The sequence below is a fragment of the Diorhabda carinulata genome, chromosome 9, assembly GCF_026250575.1.
Source record: "Diorhabda carinulata isolate Delta chromosome 9, icDioCari1.1, whole genome shotgun sequence".
Taxonomy (NCBI): Eukaryota; Metazoa; Arthropoda; class Insecta; order Coleoptera; family Chrysomelidae; genus Diorhabda; species Diorhabda carinulata.
In genome coordinates, this window is record NC_079468.1 from 21,576,632 (window position 1) to 21,600,602 (window position 23,971).

General features: G+C 34.4%; 1 protein-coding gene across 1 annotated transcript; it reads left to right on the forward strand.

Annotated features, from left to right (window-relative positions):
* The first annotated feature begins 1,517 nt into the window (after positions 1-1,517).
* LOC130898169 (protein eyes shut) lies at positions 1,518-19,084 on the forward strand. Its single transcript, XM_057807245.1, has 16 exons — positions 1,518-1,800; positions 2,426-2,656; positions 4,046-4,159; positions 4,212-4,380; positions 4,792-5,710; positions 7,206-7,519; positions 7,574-7,778; positions 9,184-9,335; positions 9,393-9,529; positions 10,569-10,814; positions 11,503-11,676; positions 11,787-12,015; positions 12,071-12,234; positions 12,418-12,624; positions 14,312-15,024; positions 16,989-19,084. The coding sequence occupies exons 1-16, from the start codon at positions 1,518-1,520 to the stop codon at positions 17,388-17,390; spliced, it is 4,659 nt and encodes a 1,552-aa protein (XP_057663228.1). The 3' UTR covers positions 17,391-19,084.
* Positions 19,085-23,971: the final 4,887 nt, after the last annotated feature.

Genomic DNA, 23,971 nt, shown 5'->3' on the forward strand with positions numbered 1-23,971 from the left:
GAAAATGTGTTTTGGAGATTCAACCTCAAGATTGTGAATTTGTAAACGATATATATCTGTGTCATTTTACTACCAGATCCATTGCACCAGGTTCATGGAGGTAGGAAAATATTTTAGCTAATAATAATAATAATAAATCAGCTTTCTCAAACCAGAAAATCTTTGGCTTGTATATCCAGAGCAGAGATGATTATAAAACCAAGTTTTTTCTTGTATATAGTTCTAATGGTTTTTATCTTATTTCCACTATCTGCAACAGCTATATTTACTGTTACCCTCTGTATTTCTTCAATGATGTTGACTGAAGCGTTGTCTCGAACATCCCTGTTTCGTTAACTCTCTGGGTATTCCATAAACAGTCATGTTTTTGATATAAATCCAAAAAATGTAACACACTAGTTTCAGTCTAATGCAAGACCGTGAGGTATGGCAACACTGATGTGAATATGTCAAACCTGTCTTTCAAGACGGGCCAAATCCAACAAAAGTTGTTCAGGCACAAAGCATTCTGAAACAAATGGTAGTCTGTTGTTTCGTTATAATTGGACATGATGCCAACGTTCCATTAGAGCAATTTTGAATGGTATACCAGCATTTTTTGTTTGCCAAAAGTGATAGGGAAAACAATCGCAGGAGACGAATCATTCTCCACCACATCAGTTCAAACAAAAACGTTTTTGAAGATTCAAAACATCGAATTAATGGGTCATCCACGCTACAGCCCTTGTTTTAGCACCCAATGATTTTTCCTTATCACAGCAGATGATAAATAAATTGCGAGTTCAAAATATTTCTACATTTGAAGATGCGGTTGATTCAAATAACATGTAACGCATGCAAAATTGTATTAATCTTAATGGAGAATATTTTGAAAAACAATAAAGCCATATGGAATTATAAATATTTGTTTTTGTTTTTTAAAACTTAAGTAGCAACCATCGAAGCACACCGGAGCCTCAAAACAAAACTTGAGTGATTACCGTTCACAAGGTTTAAATCCATTTTTACTTGTTTCAAATTCGACTGGTATGCAATTATCGATCGATAAGCTTTGAATGGATCAAACTTTGTTTGTTTAACTGAAATTTATCATTTTAAATAGAAAACATGTTTCCCAATCATATTTTTATTCGATTTTGCTTTATCAATAGAAATCTATTCGCGAGGACTCTGACAACGTTTCATTTTGCATCGTATCCTTCATGGCTTTGAACATTTGAAATTTAAATCGGTAAAACTAACAAAAACCTGTTCGGGAAGTGGATAACAAACAAATAAATGAGTTGTATACAATTTTTATGAAACTACTTAAGCATATAGTCTTTGAAGAATGAGTAAAAGAAAAAGATTTTTGTAACTTTAATAAAAGATTGAACCCACCAGGAAAAAACGTCTAATTTGGTTGGCCTATAAAATCGCTCTCCATTATGAGTCACTCTGTATAATATCTAGTTTCAACTATTTATATATTTTTATACGAATTGTTTTTAATGTTAAAGGTAACCAAATAATGCAATATGCACCAAATCGGTAGCCATAAATGGCTGTTAATGTTAACCGTCCTTCTTATTCAACACCACGAAGTTCAAAACGGGTTCGCTTGTTTGAGCAACCCATGTATTCACGGAGTTTGCTTAGACGATTTAAATTCTACGTATTTTTGCTATTGCATAGACGGTTATACGGGTATTCAGTGTCAAACAAATTGGAACGAATGCTGGTCTTCGCCGTGTCGAAATGGTGGAGTTTGCATTGATGGTATTGCAATGTTTAACTGTTCATGTCCACCAGGATATTCAGGTAAGTGGAAACGATCAAAAACCTCTCATATTACACCAAACAGAGTATTCAATGACGTTTTAATACCACAATCACTTGATCTTTCTGAGCTTCAATAAGAAACTGAGATGGCATGGCAATCTTCACGGATTATAAGGTATTCTATCAATCTTTCACTACTGATCGTGGTCCAACTATTTTGTCGACCTTGGAAATTTGGCAATTTTCATAATATCTACGACAGATGACCAAAATTTAATTACCGATCAAGGTTCTGTAGTCTATGATAAGTGAATAAATAGTATGCTAGTCTCTAATCTATGCTAAGACCTATCCAAGCTATTCGGATTATGATCCTACCAAAGAATTAGGTGGGCAACCTTTGATACGTCTTCCTCTTCATTATCTATGATTTCCCCAAGGAGTTCTTAATCGAGGTGTAGATTTAGTGATCGAATCATCGTACCAACAGCTACAAGTGAGATTAATTCAACTTGACCTCATAAAAAGATCTTTGTATTAAAATAAAAACTCAAAGTAAGGAATTAATGTTAAAAACTATCATAAATTTATACTTCCTAATCATTCAATGCCTTTTTGCGAATCTCGTCTTAATGATTTACTTTAGAATTTCATAATTCAAAAGGTAAGCTCTGTGAAGACGACATTAACGAATGCGAAAGTAACCCCTGTCAAAATAATGGTACTTGCTTGGACGAACGAAATGGTTATACTTGCAACTGTCTTGCTGGCTATTCGGGAACGTATTGTGAAATAGATGTTGCAGTTTGTAATGCAACAGGAGAAACTCGTTGTGCAAATGGAGGTATATGCGAAGAAGGTCCGGGAGAAACCTTCACCTGTAAATGTCAAAAAGGTAAGTATGCTCATACTCATTTATTTCATTTCCGCACTGTATTTATCTCTGAAAGAATACAGTTTGCTTAATTTGTTAATTAGTGGAATGTCAGCTAAAAGCAGGTGGAGAAAAAATGAATAATTCTAGTACTAGTTTCAAATATTTCACAGTTTAAAGTAAGGAATGATTGACGAAAATGGTTTTTCAGAGTGTGACAACATTTTCACTTGGTGATTATGCAGTTAGTGTCCATCATGTTTCTTATATCATCTTTAATATTCCTTCATCACAGGAATTCGATTTAAAGAAAGCTTAAGCCGTTTTTTGGCCAATAAAGTTATCTTTTATTATTCAGAAAAAAGGATAAATAATTTTGCAAGTAACCCTATCAAGGGAGATCAAAAAATACCTAAGTTTAAGAAATTTGGATAAAGCCGTACGACTTGCGAAGACCAGCATCGCAGTGGTCGACCAAATGAGGTGACAACACCAGATATGTTGAAGAAAATCCACAAAATAGTACTTGCGTGATCTAGGAGACATAGAGGCATTTCAAAAAGTGTGGTACATCCCATATTAACTAAACATTTGCACATGAAAAAGCTGTGGTGCCGCGTTTGCCCGCTATGGAACAAAAACAGCATCGTGAGGATGTTTCCATTGAGTGTTTCATAGAAATAAAGCCGAATTTTTGCACAGTTTCATAACTTTACAACCAAAACAGAAGAACAATCAAATTAATAAACTAGGAGAACCGGCTGTAAAGAAAGCAAAGACCGTTCCATCTGCAGGCAAGGTCATGGCGTCGGTTTTTTGGACGCATGTGGGATAATTTTCTTAAAAAAGGGAAAAATATCAGCGGAAAGTATTATGCGAACTTATTGCAACATTTGAGCGGAGAAATCAAGCAAAAACGGCTGCATTTGGCAAAAAAAGAAAGCACCAGCCCATACATCCGTTATTGCAATCGCTGAAATTGATGATTCAAAGTTTGAATTGCTACCTCATGCATCCTATTCGCCAGATTTAGTCCCCCGGATTATTTTCTGTTCCCAGACTTGAAAAAATGGCTCGGGGATCAAAGATTTTCCAATAATGAAGAGTGGTGATGTCGGAATTGAGAAACTTGATGATTCTTATTATAAAAAAGGTATCGAACTTAATGAAAATCTCTGGAAAGAATGTGTGGAACTAAAAGGAGATTACTTTATAAAATTAATATATTTTTATTCAAAATTTTTGTGTTTTCTTTGTTGGGACCATCCTGGTATATCGCATCGTATATCAAGGATATAAGTTACTAGACGCTAACTAAGCAGATGTGTATTAACACAAACTAGGTTTATAGCTTTTAAAACAAAATATGACTCATAAGATCAAATAATTCTGATATTGAATTGATTTTAGGTTGGGGTGGTTTTCTATGCGATTGGGAAATAGACGAGTGTGTTTCTGCACCATGTCAAAATGGAGCAATTTGCATAGATCTACATGCCGATTATTCATGTGCCTGTTTGTTCGGTAAGTAAGAAAATAAAATTCTAAGATACAAATTTCTAATATTTTTTTAAAGGTTTTGCTGGCAGAAATTGCGAGGAAACCATGCAAATTTGTGACGAAAGTCCGTGTAAAAATGGCGCTTTATGTATTTATGAAAACGATCAACCTATTTGTTATTGCGTTCCTGATTTTCATGGAGACCTTTGCCAATTTCAATACGATGAATGCCAATTAGGTCCGAGGTAAGAAACTTTTTTTGTAATTATTATTAAACTTGTTCATGTCAAAATAAAAAAAGTGAAATGTTTCAAAGAAATAAAGCCAAATTTTAGCGCCGTTCCATAGCCATGGATGAAACGTGGGTCTATCACTTCACACCCGAAACAAAATAACAATAACCAGGGACTGTAAAGGGAGAACCAGCACCAAAGATGGCAAAGACCGTAGCCACATTCGAGTATAGTAGCCTTGGAAAGCGAAGCAGTGTGGACCTTCCAAGTCCCCAAGTATTTTAGTCATGCCTTTTATGGCGCTTTTCGCGATCTCATGGATTTCTATTCATGGTTTTTGTTTTTATTGCAAAAGTACTTACTGTTCGAAATTTGTCGGTACATATAATTTTGCATGAATTTAATTCTTTTCTTTTGTTTGAGGTGCATGAACGCCGGTAGTTGTATCGATGGTGTGGATAATTTCACATGTTCCTGCCCTCCAAATTTAACCGGAGTACTTTGTGAATGTTTAATATTATCCAACGGAAGTTTAGATTGTGACTACGTCAGCCCAGAACCAAGTGCTTATCCCACAACAACAACTTCTTATTACAACTTAACGATATCGTCTACTAGTGTTACTAGTACTACAACTGAAGTGCCAATTACCGAAACGACAATTATGACTGTTTTTCCAAATACTTCTATAGGTATTGTTAGTACCTCAAGTACAAATATTCCTTCGTCTACTGCCATGGATAATGAGACTAATTTAAGTACAACTTTTTCTTCGACATACCCAATATCTACAACAGATTTTTTCACTAGTACTACCGAAGTTAGTACTTTAAGTACCGCCGTTACATATTTTACAGAATTAACAACTATATACGAAAGTACTACATCCTCGAGTATTGAATATCCGGTATATTCCACGGAATTTCAATTTGAAACATCATCATCAACTATATATTCGAATATAACCTATTTTAGTACCTTTCCAGCTGAAGTTAGTAGCGCCCCGATGTTATCAACTACAGAATATACTACTGAGCTTGACTCCGGTAGTACCTTAAGTACCACGCTCAAATATCAACCTAGTAATAGAAGCATATCCGAAGAAGCGACCACATATACAACCACATTTCTTACTGCGGAACCTACTACAACAACATTTCTCACTACTGAACCTAATATAAAATTCGAAACGAGTACTGGTATCACTACAAGCAATACTGTTGCGAGTACTATGTTATCTAGTACCCAGGAAACTACTACTTTCGTTTCTATAGATTGTACGAATAGTGAGACGAGATGTTTGAACGGAGGTACCTGTATTTACGTCGACGGAAATTATAAGGTATGGAAACTATTTTATTTCAGGTTTCAATTTATAATGGAGAGTGGAAACATTGTGCGCACCTAAGCAAGATGTGTTTCCATGACTAGACAATTGTTCTTATTATATTGATACTTATAGCAAATTGAAGAATATTTAAAGTAGAAACGACGGAGGTCTTCCATACGACAGCAATAACATTCATATGAATCAAATCAAAATTTATGTCAACTCAGTAGAAATAATCGTTATGACTAATATTCCAAAGGTCAGCCTTTTACGAATTAGTAATTAAAAAGCCCAAATGAGAATGAGAAAGCATGTCCATGGTATTTAACATATTTAAATGCTAACTCACGAAGTTCTGTGAGCGTCAACCCATAAAGTAGCTTAGCGAGTGTTGACTCCGGTCCAATTCTCTAATTTCTACCTAAGATTCCTTCAAATATTCTGGATCACAGAAATTTCTTTCTGTATTCCTTTTCTGGTATCTGTATCGGTATCTATCAGAAGCAGCGCGTCATTTGCAACAACTTCTCAAAACAGAAACAAAAAATCGGTCCTTCATAATGTTTTTCCAAGTCAAAGTATTGGCTGCGACGTAATTTCGATTTGTTTTTATAACACAGCTGGTATAGAAGCTTTAACAGCCTAACTAGCGTGTGTTGTGGTGCCAAATAGTCCTCCACAAAATATAGAGTGATAGCTGGACACTATATCACGGTCGAAGCCGATTCGCTCGTCAGACTAGGATCCGAAAACCCTCCAGTGGGCTCATAGCCCATTATGGGTGTAACAAAATTTGTAGCTACCTCTTAGAAACGTGTTCGAAATATGGATGGCAACACCTGGCATGAGACAAGTTAAAGAGCACATAGATAGAGCTTCTGTTTGTCTTACTATCGACAGGAGTGAAACACGACTCATGGATGATCAGGAATATCGCTGGTGTATTGGCACGTTTGAGATTCGAACACCTGGGCCAGCCTTGGATTGTTCAATGACGTTAAAAGGTTCTGATTAGCTACTCCTAGGAAGTTGGTAAGATTCTGATTAGCTACTCCTAGGACATTGATTTTTGGTGGAGCACAACGGGTTTATAACACATAACTATGAACTATGAAATGTGGAAATTTGTTTAACGTCATATTTCATTCAAAATTTCCATGTATAACTTGATCAGCATAAAGGTTTGGGTTATCAACATCAATATAATCGAAATTAGACATGTTTTATGCTTAATTAGATGTCTCATTATAATTTTCGGTTCAATTTTTTGTTAATTTGTAGGAAAATTTATATACAAAGGCTCCAGTTGAATATTTATTCAAGAAAAACTGACAAACTGACTTTCTATTTGACATTCAACTAATTTTTGTGTTTTTTTCACAACAAACTTCACTACACTAGCGCTCACTAGACTGAACCCGCATATGCATAGTTCTAAGCGCGCCAAATACAAAATTCAATTGAAAAGTGATTCCGAAGGTTTTTTCAAATATTTTTTCAATTGCAGTGTATTTGCAACTTTGATTACGAGGGAGAATTCTGCGAATCGAAATTGGGAGTTAAAAGGGCAGCTTTTGGTGGAAACTCTTTTCTCTCTCATCGACTCCACGTAACATCTTACCATATAGCAATCGAATTTGAAGCGAAAACGATGGCTAACGATGGTATCATATTTTTCGCTAACGTCAATTCCCCACACATGGTTTTATATATGAAAAATGGATTTTTGAAATTTATTTTTTCCTGTGGGTACCAAACCATGTTACTGAGCGAACTGAAAGTACCGGTGAATAATGGATATAATATGAATATTAAAGCTGGGTAACGTTCAGTTTTTTTTGTTGTAAATACAATGTTGTGTTTATTATTTTTTAGGCTAGATTTCCGTGAAGATTTGAAACATTGTAATGCATCAATAAAAATTAATGACAGTTTATCGATGACAGGTGATCAAATAGCTAAAATAATTGATTTTCCGAAAGGTTCGGCTTGGCTACACGTTGGAGGTTTACCGCAATATTTGGCTATGGAAATTGGACTTCCAGTAGGAGGCTTTGTTGGCTGTATGGCTAATTTAAAGGTTAAAAGTCTAATATAAATCATATATTATAGGGTTTGGAACAATCAAATTGTAGTAAATTGTTATGCATTTTTGCAAATTTATGAATTAGATTTTTGATAGGTTATTGTAGTTCTCCAATAACTGTATATACTGTATATAAATTCTGAGAGTTAGTAAGACGGACACCTTATAAAGGAATGGAATTTATTAAAAATTTTTCAAAATAATCTCTCAAATTAATACATTTAAAAAAAATCTACAGCTCTGATCTATCTTAGGTAATTTTTCAGTCATCTAGTCTTGATTTAACGGTGATCTAACAGTGAACTAGCTGAGTTTCAGCGATGATTTAGCTGTGTTTTTTGTTGTGATTCAAAATTGGTCTAACCGATTTATATCGGCGATCAAGTTGTGGCTCAGTGGTAATCTTGAATTACCATACTTGTGATTGTTTGATGATTCAAATTGATTTAGCTGTGATTAATCGGTGATTTAACAGTAATCTACCGTGGATCTAGTGATGAGCTTATTCAGTGATGATTTAATAGTGATTCAATAATAAACTGGAGTGGGATTGAAGGAATCTGATTGAGTTTGATGCAGCAAATATATAAGCTGTTGTTTTTACAAAGAAGACTGGTTTTGCAGCTCAGAATTTGGTTCTGTCTGGACATAAAATATCACCAACCTTGCAAATTCGCCTGTTGGGATTTGAGGTTGTGAGCAATATGTCCGGGTATAATCACGTGGCCGATTTAGCTAAGGCAGCTTCACAAAAACTTGAAGACCAAAAATCTATATACTCCGCAACAGCTTCTAATCCTCTACAAGGGCCAGATTCATCCATCTTTGGAGTATTGCTCGCACATTTGGAGCTCGGCTTCCAAGTATACTCTGAAGATGCTGGACTTAATATAGAATAGAGCAATTCGACTTATAGGCGACCCAGATTTGTCTAGAAACTTGTATACACATTTGTACACAAAAAGTAATCTCTCTAGGATATGTGATTCAATGGTAATTTAACAGTGATCTGGCAGTGTTTTAGTAGTAATTTATTGGTGATTTAGCGGTTTGTAACAGTGACAGATGTGATTTAGTGGGAATCTAACGGTAGTTTACCTATTGGTTGGTCTATTAGGAGATAGATGAGATAATGAATTCCAGCTAATTAGAAAGAATTGGAAGGAAGGGAGAATTGACGTATTTGTTAAGTTTTGGAGAGACTACTTAACCATAATATGTAACGAAATAGATATTTGGCGAAAAATATGACAGATGAATTGACCCCATTATAAATTACTGACCTGATTAACGTTTGACATCATCTTGTTAACAAAGATTTTTTTTTCAATCTATTTAATTTTTTTATTCAAGTAATACCAGTAGAAACAAAAAGTTACAGATACAGATTGTTTTATAGATTGGAAATAGAACGGTGAAGATCTACGATGATGCAGAAGACGGTTACGAAGTTACAGAATGTTCTTCATTGGCTTGCCTGTCGAACCCATGTAGGAACGACGCGTTTTGCAGTTCAGTTGGCGATCAATGGCAGTGTCATTGTAGGAACGGGTTAGACGTTGAAGTTGGTTTGAAGATTGTTGCCCTGAATTCTTCTTTTTGTTTCAGTTACTTAGGAAAATCGTGTGAAGTATCTATTTGTGATGATAATCCATGTCTTTTTGGCGGTACTTGCATTCCTTTCACGAATAGTGGCTATATTTGTTTGTGTCCGTATGGAAAGCATGGCCATTTTTGTGAAAACGGTGAGTTTATATAAATTTGTGAATTATAGTTATAAACCTCCCCTTTGCTTAAGAATGTTTAAATAAATAAGATGAAACAAAATTAGATCATAAATTAGATAAAGATACTGTTGATAAACTTCTATGTCAACAAACTCATATAGAATTTTGTCTGTACAAACTAAGCAGCATAGACAAATATCAGAACGATCCAAAAGGACTATACATATAAATCAGAGTTTTCACGACCACGTTTCGAAATTTGAAAATATATTGGAAAATAAAAATTGCAGACCATTCATTCTTAAAAATACCCTTAAAATATTCTATCCTCTAAAACAATTCCCTACAAAATTTTCTCTCTTCAATTTTGAGTGAAAATCTTGCTGCTAGTATCACTGATGTAAATGTACGGGTCTAGCGCTGTTGAAAAAAAATATGCATGCGCCGTGTATGCGGAAAAACCAGTGGTATCTGTAGACAAACCAGTGTAGCCGTCGCCTCCGTTTGTATAGTAGCTGTTTTTTGTTTTGTCATATAAATGATCGATGTACAAATAGAACAACGAATTGTTGTAGCAACAGAAATTTATAATGTTTGTCGCGTCCACGTGTTTTTAAGTGACCCAGAAGTGACCGGAAAAGTCTATAATCTTGTTCAATCTGATAGGGCTGATGAATCTATTGGAATTGACAAATAAACTGGTGCCTGGAATCTTCGAATTTGAACCACAAGAAACTTGAAACTTTGAATGCGATTGAAAATCTCTGAAACTTATTAGAAAAGGTATTAACGTGGAACGAATCAAATCTGCATTGAAAGAAACCGTATTTGAGTATCTTTATCTAGATAATTGCGGAGTCCATGATGACAGCAGCAAAAGGAATAGAATTAAATGGTCTGAAGTCAATTGTTCTGGTTACAGAATTACAAGCAATAAATAAGAACTCTACGAGAAGCGTGGAGCTTGAAATTGTATGGAAGGAATAAAATGAAAACGTATATTTGGAGAGAAACACACAAAAAATAATATCTTCTTTTTGAAATCACTTTTTTCCAGATATCAAGATAACGCAGCCATATTTCTCGTCGTCTGTCCACGGTTTATCGTCTTTCGTAGCTTATCCATTTCCGGATGGTATATCAAAAACAATGGAAATTAAATTTCGATTTGCTCCAACAACCATGGAACAGATTTCCATACTATTATTTATAGGACAGGCCGGGCACCATGATTTTTATTCGGACCATATCGCAGTGAGTTTCGTTAGAGGTTATATTATGCTCACATGGAATTTGGGATCTGGTAAGTTCACTATTAATATCCATGTAAATGAATATGAAAATAATTGTATAAAATAGTAATAAATTAATCAGCGCTATCTTTTTTTGTAAATAAACGTTGATTATTTCATCTAATACCATCTAGTTTCTAGGTGTTGAAAGTTTTCAACTATTACACAGTTGAATGCGCGCTTTGATAACCAAGTTATCGTCTTCAGAGCTCACCTTCAGTCTCTGAAGACGATAACTTGGTTATCGAAACACGTCAGACAGTGTATTATGATTGTTGGTGTGTTTAGTATGAATATCATCAACGGCTCCAGAAATTCCAACCTAGCATTCGTCTCTTCTTGTTTCTCTCTATCTGACGTTTTCTGGTACTTCTAATTCTCTCGATATCTTCTGTATTTCTCTTTGTTTCGGTGGTATAGCTTAATGTATACCCAAAGATGTCTGTATCGTAATAATCTAGTTACTGACACCTTTTTTTTTATCTAATTCAAATTGAAAACAACGATAGTTTGAGCGGAAATACTTTCTATTAGGTTTTCTGAAAAAAATAATCAAACAAACAACTACACGAACTTTTTCAACTACGCTTTTTGGTTCTTCGAGCCTTGCATATGTCAATGATTCAAATCCGGCTCGAAGGACCAGATTTGTTTAGTGGTAGTAAACACTCATGGTTTCAATAGTTGATTTTGATTCAGGTCCCAGGAGAATTTTTACGTCACAGTCGATAAAACCAGGAGCTACTGATTATCTAGTGAAATTGGGTCATACTGGTCGGAGGGCATGGTTATATGTAGAGCATTTGGGAAATGTTACGGGAAGATCACCTGGAAATTTGGTACAACTAGATGTAGTACCACTTCTTTACGTAGGTAATACAAGTTTTACTGCTTATTTTAATTTTTAAATATCATAGTTATAAGCTCATACCTTCTTGTTTTTATAATCAATTTTGAAATCACTTCGTTTAAAATTTTTTTAGGAGGATTTGATGTGAGAAACTTTTCCACGCTTCCTCACGACCTACCATTACATACGGGTTTCTCCGGATGTATTTACGACATTGAAATGAAATCCGGGAGTGTAGTTATACCGTTCCAGGGTTCCATGAAGGCATTTGGCAGGGCAGTCGGTCAATGTGGTACTAGTGAATGTCACGAGAGAAGTTGCCAAAACGGTGGAGCATGCCTACATCACGGAAGTACTTTTATGTAATACAATAACGTCGAAATATCATTTTCATTATTAAATTGATTTTATATGTAGGTGTTTATGTCAAGATGAGTGGTTCGGACCATTATGTTCATCCAGATTCAATCTGTGCGATGGTAATATTACAAAATGCTCGGAGAATTCTAGGTGTGTACCTTTATTGTCACATTCTGAATGTGATTGTCCCTTTGGCAGAGTTGGAACAACCTGTGAAAAAAGTATGTATTGGAAAAACGTTTCAAAATGATTAGAGAGAATGTTTATTTGGTTTATCTAGACTCTCGAGCCTATTATACATTTATATCCGGCTCGAAGGACCAGACAGTGTAATTGTTTGTGTTGGTGTGATAAACAGTGTGTTCAGTGTGGTTTTTATCGATACCAATCATGATTATTTTCAGTTGAAAATATAACTGATGTGAGTCTAACTGGAATTAGGTCTTTCATCATGCTTAATCCGATGGAAATTGAAGGCAATAAGTTTCATATTGAATTCGAGATTAGGATTCTAAAAGACCACGGGATTGTTATATTTATGGGAACGAAGGATGTCAGATTTATTTGTTTATCTTTACAAAATGGTTTACTAGAATTTAAAATACAAACAGGTGAGTGAAGTTGATATTGTTGTACGATTTTTGGAATTGTAACAGAATTCATATAGAATTATCTGAATTGAAAATTCATTGTATGTATTAAGGGATTTTTCAATATTTTCTTTCTTCGACCCGTAAATAGATGGAGCTTCACATTTATCATCATTCATCATTTTAAGCTAAAAATGATGAATGGGCTCGCACTTCCTTCACGATTCCGGTTGATTGACTTATCTTGAACAAAAAAAAATTAGCGGCGTTTTAATTTGTAAGCCCTAAATGCAAGGAATTGACTATTATCAAATAAATATACCAAAAAGTGGACTTTTGGTATATATTTGAAAAAAAAAAGTTGCTAATTATGCGTTTTCTCTTTGTCTTTTGGAATAAAAAATCGAAATTATGGAAATTTTAGATTGATAATAGTTCATTCTATGCGTTTACATGTGGTTACAAATTTCAAGTCATCAGAAGAATTAAAATGCAGCAAGCGTATTATTATTGAGCGAAATACTCTAATCAAAATCCCTACACGATCCTAGGTCAGTACTGGAAATAATACAAACAATAATACTCAAGAAATATCCTTTGATACTTTCAAAATATGATTGGGAATTCACTGGAGCGAACAAATCTACAAAACAACTCATTAAATTAGAAACAATCCTTTCAATCAATCAAGAATTTGAAACTTCAAGGTGAATTAACAAGACAAATTCAAAATCAAACAGTACACCCCGCAATATGGAATATTCCTGGACTTCTACTATTCATAATACTAACTGGTGTAACATGAGTATTTTGGAGATATTTCAAATTATGGAAAACGAGGAAAATCAACCAACAACCCCAACAAAAAAAACCCTTTTAAGTTGTAGTTTTATCTTTAATTTGCACACCTTATTTTGAAATATCTACGTCAGCTTTTAACAATAAAAGAAGTTTATATTATTATCATCCATTTCCATTCAATCTGTTTGTAATTCTGAAACTGTAAACTTGAATTTTACATATAATAATGCCATTTATGCCATGTCTTGGTACAAAGAACCTATTAATACGAGGGTTGCTACTTCAGTTTTGAGATGTGGCAACACTGATGTGAACATGTCAAATCTGACATTGACTTTTGACGAGGATTAAACCAACAACAGTATATCGATCAACACGCTTCGACTTTAGGTGATGAAGCACCATATTTCGCTGGTTTCCAAAATTCAATTGTGATCCTACTTCGCTACAAGATGAAATCCTTGAAAGTCGTGCCAAATCGGCTGTTGTACCAGAAAACATCGTAAATTGATATTGCAAGATCATCATGTGACATACCGTGAGATTGAGGTATATTTGAGCAGTAGTTTCGCTATCATACATCCAATATTGCAAGATTTGTCCATTCTCTTAAGTTACGGAGCCAAGATTTCTTCTTCCTGCGATGTTTTTCTTATATTAATAACTGTCAACAGCTTTTCTTTTGCGACCAAAGCGTCTTAGTCGTTGGTGATTCTGTTAGTCCAAGGTGTCTGCGTCTATAGAGCCATATTTCAAATGCCTCAAGTTTTTTGGTGATATTGATCTTAATGAAAAGAATATTTTGAAAAACAATGAAGCAATCTTTATCAGGGACTTATGCGGAGCTTCTATTTCTATATTGTTATAAGTATAATCAAATTTTTAAATAAATATTTGTATGTTGTAGGTAGTAGTAAGATTAGCTCAACAGGCATTGTTATACGCAGTTCGATACTTCTTATAAAAGGAGTATGGCACAAAATACAATTTGGAAGATTCGGCAAAAAAGTATATCTATCAGTAGATAAAACCGTCAATACTGGCGTTCTAGATACCATCTATACCTCAAATTTCAATAAAGAAACCATATACATAGGCGGTTTACCAGATATGTCACATTTACCACTATTCGCTGCATCCGGTGTACCAGTACATTTCAAAGGATGCATTCGACATCTTTCCATTGATACCACAGCAGTACCATTAACCGCCGATAACGTTCACCAATCGAGAAATTTGATAGATTGCGATGGAACACCTTGTGGCGGCGAAGCTTGTTACAACGGCGGTACTTGTTGGTTAGATTCTTTCATGAATCCGCATTGTTCTTGTCCGGTTCCTTATTACGGAGAAAAATGCGAAAATGTGAAAGTGTGCAACGAGAGGACGTGCAAAAATAGAGGAATATGTATAAATAACAGATGTACTTGTCAAGTGGGTTGGTCTGGAGCGTTTTGCGAATACGAAATCGCAGTTAATAACCCAAAATTCAACGGACGCAGCTACCTTATAATGAGAAAAGTTGGTGATAGAAAAAGGGAGTTGAAAGAGGGCGTTCGAAGGATATTTTTGAATTTTACAACTGTTAATCCTAACGGTTTACTATTTTGGAATAAAAAGGTGGGTATATTGGGGTGTAAGGTAAATTGTTTTACGAAATTTTATTAAAAATTAGCCGTTTTCGTGTGTTTTTTACAATTTAAATAATTTGAAATTGGATCATTCATTGCAATTATGCCAAAATATGATAATTTATTGTATAAAATGTCAAACATAAACTCTTATATTTAAAGGAATTTTCTGACCCGTGCGGAAATCAAATATGTCGATCTTATGAAAGTTTCTTTTGTTTTTAAACATTTGAAGCAGATAACGCGACAAAATATAGATTGTCCCATTTAAAATTCCAAAGTTGCGGTCGCTACTAAAGAATTGGGACACTCTGTATAAACCAAAAGTCAATAATCTGAAAATTCCTTTGAATACAAAGAGCTCTTGTGATTGAAGTTTTTTGATAACTCTCACAGGTCTTAAGAAAAAAATATTTAAACATTCTGATGATGGCGAATACGAAAAAAAAACTAGTTTCAACTGCTGCTACAATCTTGCTAAAGTTAAAAATGCGGAAATCGAATATCCTGAACGCTTCATCTCTTGTTCCAATCTGTTATCCTGCTCAAGTTCAAACTAGCGGAATCCATCAAATATCGTGACATGTCTAAATCTTCTACTCAAATTTTCCTGTCAAAGACGTAAAGGTGAAAATACAAAAATCCATTGAGTATCCTGACATTCCTTCATCTTTTATGCTAAGTTCACTATAATCCTATTAAAGGTGAAGATGAAAAACCATCGAATATATTGATGTTGCTTTTTCTTGTGCTGAAGTATCACTGGGATCCTGCTAAAGGTAAAGATGCGGAAACTAGGAAGTGTCCTGATGTTGCTTCAACTCACTATTATGCTGCTGAAGGTGAAAATTCGTCGAATATCGAATAATCTTCTGCTTAGATTTCCTTGTAGTCTTGCCAAAGACGTAAAGGTGAAAATACAAAAATCCATCGGGTATCCTGATATTCCTTTATATTCTGTGTCAAGTTAACTATAGTCCTATTAAATGTGAAGATGGAGAACTATCTAATATCCTGTTCTTGCTTTATCTTCTGCCGAAATATCACTAAGATCACGCAAAAACATAGAATTTCGATATCTTGCTCCATCTTCTATTGAATATCCTGGCTTTGCTCAATAATATACTCCAATAGCTCTGCTCCAAATCCTGCTAAAGGTAAAAAGGCGAAATGTAAAGAATATCCTGATCTAGTTTCATATTTTGTTTTAATCTCACAGTTATCTTGCTGAAGTTCAAACTAGGAAAACCCGTTTAATATCGTGACATGTCCTGCTCGAATTTTCTTGTAGTCCTGTCAAAGACGTAGAGATGACGATACAAAAATTTATCCTGACATTCCTTCATATTTTTCGCCAATTTTAGTATAATCCTGCCGAAGGTAAATATATGAAAACCATCGAATATCCTAATTTTGCTTCATCTTCAATCTAATTGTAATTCTGATACAGTAGAAAAATTATTTTATTATTGAGAAGATGAAATAGTTCTTTTGATTTATTTGGTGAATATCCTGTTTCCATTTAACGGCAGTTTTTGATTGAAAAATCGAAAACCTTGGAATTTATCACACAATGGAAATGAATTTTCATCTCTTCCAATCGATTATTTCTTTATCAAATCGAAACGATCCTCACAGATTCGAATTGTCGAATATAGAAAATTAGATATTCGATGTTTTGTTGAGTGAAACATTCATAAATAATTTTTTACTGTATTATCATCCTATGGGACCAATTATACAGTTCAATGTCTATTTTTAATATGCTATGTTAACTGTTAAACGAAAGCGGGTTATCTGAAGCACACTATGAGTTCTATAATAATTTTGGCGCGAGTTTTAAATACGAAATTCAAAGAAATCAAATTTTTTAGAACTTCTAAAACAATTTTCCAAAAATTCTAAGTATCATAAAAAATTGTATTATTATTAAGGTTATTTATGTATTTACAGGGTGGCGATCATTTGGGCCTAGGTTTAGAAAATGGTTTTTTGAAAGTTGTTATCGCTTCTGAGAAAATGAAACAAAACATCCTCGAAGTTCCTTCTTATACTAAAGTAACTGACGGTCTTTGGCATAAACTCGATCTAAATATCGATCTTCTGAGTTTAACAATCGACGACAAAGTAATCGCAATTCGGAAAGCACCTAGATACTCCCAATTTTATCCAAGTGGAAATTTTTTCATCGGTGGAATTCCGAATGTCACTAATTTGATTACTGAAACCGACGGCGTTTTCACACATAATTTCGAGGGATGTATAGCTTCTTTTGGTACAAATTTAGATGTTATTACTGACTTTAGTCATATGGAAGGCTTAAACATCGATACGTGTGAGGTTTTAGCACACTAATGTGAATACATCGAATTGAGTTGAGCAAATAATTGATTGGTTGTTATTTTTTTAATAATTTTGAGCAATACTTAGAACTACCAAAGGTGCAAACTAAAATATCCATCTCTAAATACTGAATGTTCCAAGAATTTTTTGTATGCAACTGTAATGTTTTGTTATAATCACAAATTTTATGATCTGTTGTTAAAATGTGTAACAATCTAAAAATTGAATCAATCAGCTACAGTATCAGTAAATCAAAACATTCAAATTCGAAGGACAGGAGTTCTGCTTTTATTAGTTTTGGCAAACTATCAACTAATGCCTTTTAAACACGTTTTTACTCATTTGAAACCGACGCGAATCACTAACTAGTTCCCTTTTTTGTCACTACCAAACTATTTCAAATTTCTTGGAAACGGGTTTGTAATTCCGGATCGTTATTTGTTTTGAGCTACTGGATATTCGTTTTGACATTGGAATATTGTTTTCTGATATATAGTATATCTTTCTGCAGTATAACAAGAATATGTCTTCAATTAAGTTAGTCTGAATACACTAGCTAACATAAAGATTATAAAAGAAGGAAACTTGACTTTTTCCACAGTACTTGTGAGGAAAGAGTTAGTCTTGCAGTCTTGATCTAGCAGAAGAAGCAGCACCGTGACGGTGACCAGCTTTAGGCCAGCAAGACCAAGTCCGAATAATTGGTAATAATGATATCGGTTTGTAGGCTTCTACTTTATGCACTGGTTGCCAAATTTTGAGTATCATAATTACTTCAATTGTTTTCCACGTTATTGATACGTATACGAGCATGAATACTGCACTAATTTGTCTGTTTCATAATGGTTTTTCTTGGTAAAGGCTGCAATAATTTTCCTTTTATTAGATCGTCTAATGAATTACCTCTTTAGGTACAGTAAGCATTATTTTTTCTTGGTCTTCACTATTACATCAATATCCTCATCATCGCACTTTGTGGATTTTTTGCAATATTTCTAAAGTCGTCACCTCATTTGGTCGACCATATGTGCATTGGTACCCGATACACGAAATGTTACGTACTCTCCATGCTGCTTTACGGCGTGAAAGGGTGGACACTAAAAGTGGCAACGATGCAAAAATTAGAAGCTCTATAGACGCATTTTAAGAATACCTTGGACTAATAGAGTAACCAATACGAAGGTACTAAGAAGAACGGCTAAAGATTTAGAATTCCTTGGCTGCAAAATCTATGCGAATGGTTCTAAATACCCGAAGCTTCGAATATAATTCATGCAGCGCAAAATAAACAAGTCTATCAAATGATGGTCGCTAACCTTCGGTAGAAGACGGCACTGAAAAGAAGAAGAAAGTCTCACCTGGAGTAGAAACTAGTTCAGCTTTAATATTGGTTGGGCTGAGGCCAATTCACTGAAAACGTTCACTATAGATGGCTGCCAAACAAATACTAAACAACGTGGCGTTTTCAGACTCGAAACATATGCTGTTTCGATTGTTTACTTTCTAATACAGTTATATTTTTAAAGCAACTAACGTCATCTCTAGGTCAGGCCTGGTGGTTCAGGGATCAACCTCGTAATAAATAAATTTGATTTCGATTTTATGTATCGATATTGTAGCTGATTAATTTTATATTTTGTTTGTTATAGTATAGTCATTTTTATGTTATTTGTACGATATTTGCATTTAAATCGATTTTTGTGTGTTCGTCCGTTTATGTTTTAATAAAATATATTAAAATATAATAAAATCGTATTTGTATTTTCATTACTTTAAGCATATGAAGCATAATAGTCTGATAAAATGAGGATTCAAATTACCAACTAAAAGGCAAGTATGCATTTTTCAATATAAGTTGATTTTAGCTTACATGTATAGTTAAAATGGGTTGAATTTCATTTGGGAATATCACAAAAATGTTATGGGAAAAGGTACATTTAGACGCGATTTTTTATAGGTGAATGAAATCTTAGATAAATGTTGAAAAACCTTTTGGACAAATACATTAAAAAATTTACTTACTTTATTTAATCCTGAAGCCTTTATACCTTTTCGGGTGTAAGATATGATGAATTTGAGTCATTATGTAGGCAGGCAGGTATTTATATTGCTGACTGTGCTTTGTTAAGTGATTTCTCTATAATTGTTACAGTTTCTTGTGTCTGCTTGATTTTTAGTGTCTCTGTTATTCCCTTTCTGTCTCGATTTCTGTCGATCAGAATTAGTTAAGGGCTCAATATTTACAATGCGAAAAATATGCACAATCACTTGCTAATTGAAATCAAATCGATATCATCTTTTTCGTTTACGTTGAAGCTGCGAATGATATCTCTTCAAAAATAGTCCAACTCATTTTTTACTAGTCGTTCTAGATTTTTTTCGAAAAGATTATGGAAAATACGCATTACGTTCACATATTTATAAGCAAACTATTTAAGACATTTGTAAGTTAAGGCACACCCGCTACTACAAGGACGAGTTTTTCTTTCCATTCGATAAGTGGCTTCGCAGTGTTTTTGAAGCACTATATGTTGGTGTTTCAATAGTTCTACTCTCTCCAACCGCTTTTATCACTTGTTTTAATTGCTCCTCGAATTATAAAGCTCTTTTTTTGGGTATTTTAACGTCTCTGTAATAGAAAACAGTAATAGTAGATAAATGTGTTTCATTGGGTCTTGCGGACTCGACTTCCAACTTTCAAAAGACTGTCTGTTAAATTTCATGACATTTTGATTAGTCAGAAAAAACTGACAGCCATTTAAGTGAAGTTGCTTTTGTTATTTTCAAAACAATTTAGTTTGTTAATTTATAATTGGTTCTTGATGAAAAGAAATACTGTAAAAGCTCAGCAATGGCTTCAAAAGTGTTATCCGGACTCTGCTCCATCGAAAAGAACTATTTGTTGTTGGTTTGCTGAACTTAGCCGTCGTCGTAAGACACCGATGATGTTAAACGTTCTGGTCGTCCAATTGAGGTGGTAAAACTTCCACAAATAAGTGATATCTAATCATTAATTGAAATAACGTTAGATAGCTCAAGCCAGATATCAAAAGGCAGTGTTTTTGCAATTATGCGTGTAGATTTGACCATGAGAAAGCTGTGGGTGCCGCGTATACTCACAGTAGATGAAATCCGAAACGTCAGAAAAACTATCACAAACGTTAGTGATCTTATGAAAGAAAATAAATTCAATCAGTTAATTAGTTTAATCAGAATTTTGACAAAAAAGTCTCAAAACTAAGTTGGAATTTTTTGGAACCGTTGACAATATTCATACTGACTACACTATTTTTAAACTCACCATTGGCGGATCGTGAAAATAATGTTTTTGTACATTTTCCTATTTTTTCATATGTGAAACTTTATACTGACTACGCTGTTTACACCAACACTCACAATTACACTGTCTGACGCGCGTTTCGATAACTAAATTATCGTCTTCAGAGATAGAAGATAAACTGTCAGTCTCTGAGGACGATAACTTGGTTATCGAAACGCGCGTCAAACAGTTTAATTGTGAGTGTTGGTGTAAACAGTGTAGTCAGTATAAAGTTTCACATATGAAAAAATAGGAAAATGTACAAAAACATTATTTTCACGATCCGCCAATGGTGAGTTTAAAAATAGTTTATTTTTATTATCATTCGTATCAGGAGGATCAGCTTTTTTATATAACCCGTGTACAGGTCTATAGGTATATTAAGGTTAATTATTCGTGGTGGAATTTTATTGGTAAACAATATGTCAATTCAGTTAATTGAGGTATATACCATGACCGGATAGTTATTGCTGAACTCCCGTTTCTATAGCAACCGGACACCGAATATATTTGCAAGGTATGCACAATATTCCCTTAATATGGTTAATCACACACACAATAGAAATTGTATTCAGTTCCGAAACATACATTCGGCCTTGAATTTTAGATTGCTATTCAAATTGATTCGTGGTTATATCGATATTTTTCGAGTGCCCTTCAAATATCAATTAAATTGAAAAGTGTTTCACAATCCACGGAAACTATAGTTTTATTCGATTTAAATTGTCAGATATTATTTCGTGGGGAACTTCGTGTTACACCAAAACCTTCAAATGATTTTCACGAGGACAAAATTTATATATTACATTTTATTCTAATTGTGATTGACTTCAATATAAGGGCGTTTGATTCATAAACCAAGTTTCCTAGATATTTACTATAAAAATATGTGTCTTTGCGACTTTTGGAAGTATATAATAAACGTTTTTTTAACATATCGCAATTTGTCCAACCCCAAGGACTACAAAAGTCATTGTTTTAGGCTATCGTTTGCTTTTGTAGGTGGAAATCTTCAAAAGTTGTCGAATGCTACATAGAAAACTCTTTCAACAATAACAAAAAGACGATCAAAAAAATTTTAATGTCGAAAGCCAAGAATTTGAAGATATGCCGAGAGCAGAAAATTCTGCACTGGAGGAGCCAGAGCCCAAATCGACATATGTTGATTTTCTCGATACCGGGCCGCCTTCAACATCAAAAATCGAAGCTATAACGTCACAATTTTTGAGTAGCGAGGTTTCAGTGAAAGAGGGAATCGGTACACTATGCCTTAGATGTTCCAGAAGAGCCGTTATTATCTCCATGATTCCCCAACGACGTTGAAACTACTGATAAGTCTGCATTGGGAGCAGCAGGTCTCATGGCAGATTGTAAATTTGGTTATTCGACCTTACGTTTGTTTTATTTGAAATAACCTTGTCTTTGTCAAACAAAAATGGCAACATTGAAAAAGGGTTTATGCATAGTTTCTTCATTATTTGAAAGGTACTAACACCAAAAAATAATTGTTTGAATTGTGTTACACAATTCAAATTTAGTAATTTCCTTTTCCATCCCTCGGCATATCCCCTTTTGACGCCAAAAAATAAAGTAATTTGTCTTTGGAGGAAATCTGGCGAGCAACGACATTCTTAAATAAAATATATCTTGCTTCTAGGCTAGGAAAACACCATTGCAGCGTCAGTCATATAGTGACACGATCAAATAAAACTATATCATACAATCTAGATCGAAGGATTTCCAAACTTTGCTTGAGTGTCTTGTGGGTCCTCGATCGGTGATAATTCCGTCATGGCACTATGCAAATATCCTACTGACTGCGCCATTATACTATTCCAATAATTTAATTACCCATCAAATGAAGAGCATGGAATATAGGGCTTGATATAATGACACAACAAAAGAAAATAAATGTCTATTACTACCAGAGGAGACATCAAACTGCAACAGTTATAATATAAAAATAAAAATGAATAGATACGCCCTTGATTTCGACGTTAACCCCACGTCTCCTTTCATATTTCTAACCATATTGCTGATATTATTCGACTTCACCGTTTGGTATTGGTTTTATTGATACATTTGATGTCCTTCGGCGCGGTTTCTGATTGAAATGTTATTATAACATGATGGCTCAAAAAGGCACTGATGCATCAGTTCAAAAATGTAAAGCAGGCAAAAAGGATATAAGCCTGGTATTGGCATGATGTATTTTTAATAACAATGTCACTAAAGTATACAATAGAATAGAATAACCGAAATTTAAATCTATTTATTTGTGTGAGTTTATCAACTGCGCAGATCACTTTTTACTTTGATGACATAACCTCTTTTGGAAAAGGAAATTACTAAATTTGAATTGATCATTAGACTGGTCCATACGATTTGTGTAACACAGTTCAAAAAATTATTTGTTGATGCTGATATCTTCCAAATAATGGAGAAACTGCGCATAATCCCTTTTTCAATATGTTCTTTTTTGTTCGCAGGTATGGCGAGAATTCACCAATCACTTTCATGATTGCGATTTTTGTAAGACAAAGATGGTTATTTCAAATAAAACAAACGTGAGGTCGAATAACCAAATTTACAATATGCCATGAAACCTGCTGCTCCCAATGCAGACTTATCAGTAGTTTCAGCGTCGTTGGGGAATCATGGAGATAATAACGGCTCTTCTGGAACATCTAAGGCACAGTGTACCGATTCCTTCTTTCACTGAAACCTCGCCACTCACAAATTGTGATGGCTCCTCCAGTGCAGAAGTTTCTGCTCTCGGCATATCTTCAAATTCTTGGCTTTCGACATTAAAATTTTTTTGGCCGACTATTTTTTATTGTTGAACGAGTTTTGGCAACACTGTTTTTGACAGACCACGCGCGAATCGTGTCTTGTGTCGTTGTCAAACTTGTCAAAAATAATTTAATCATGAATCTACTTACGAACGAACTCTCCCATAACGTCTAACATTTGGTGAAAGGATGCTGGAAAAGTTGGACGGAGATCCATTTTTTATTGAATTGTATTCAGCGAAGAAGCTCTTTTCTGATTGAATGGATACGTCAACAAGCAAAATTGCCGCATCTGGAGTGAAGACCAGCCAGAAGCATTGCAAAATCTACTATTGCATCCCGAAAAAGTCACTGTTTGGTGTGGATTATGGGCCGGTGGCATCATTTTCAAAAGCGACGATGGCCGGAACGTTATCTACTGTGAATGTCGAGCGCTACCAAGTGACGATTGACGATTTTTTTTGTCCAAAATTGAGGAATTG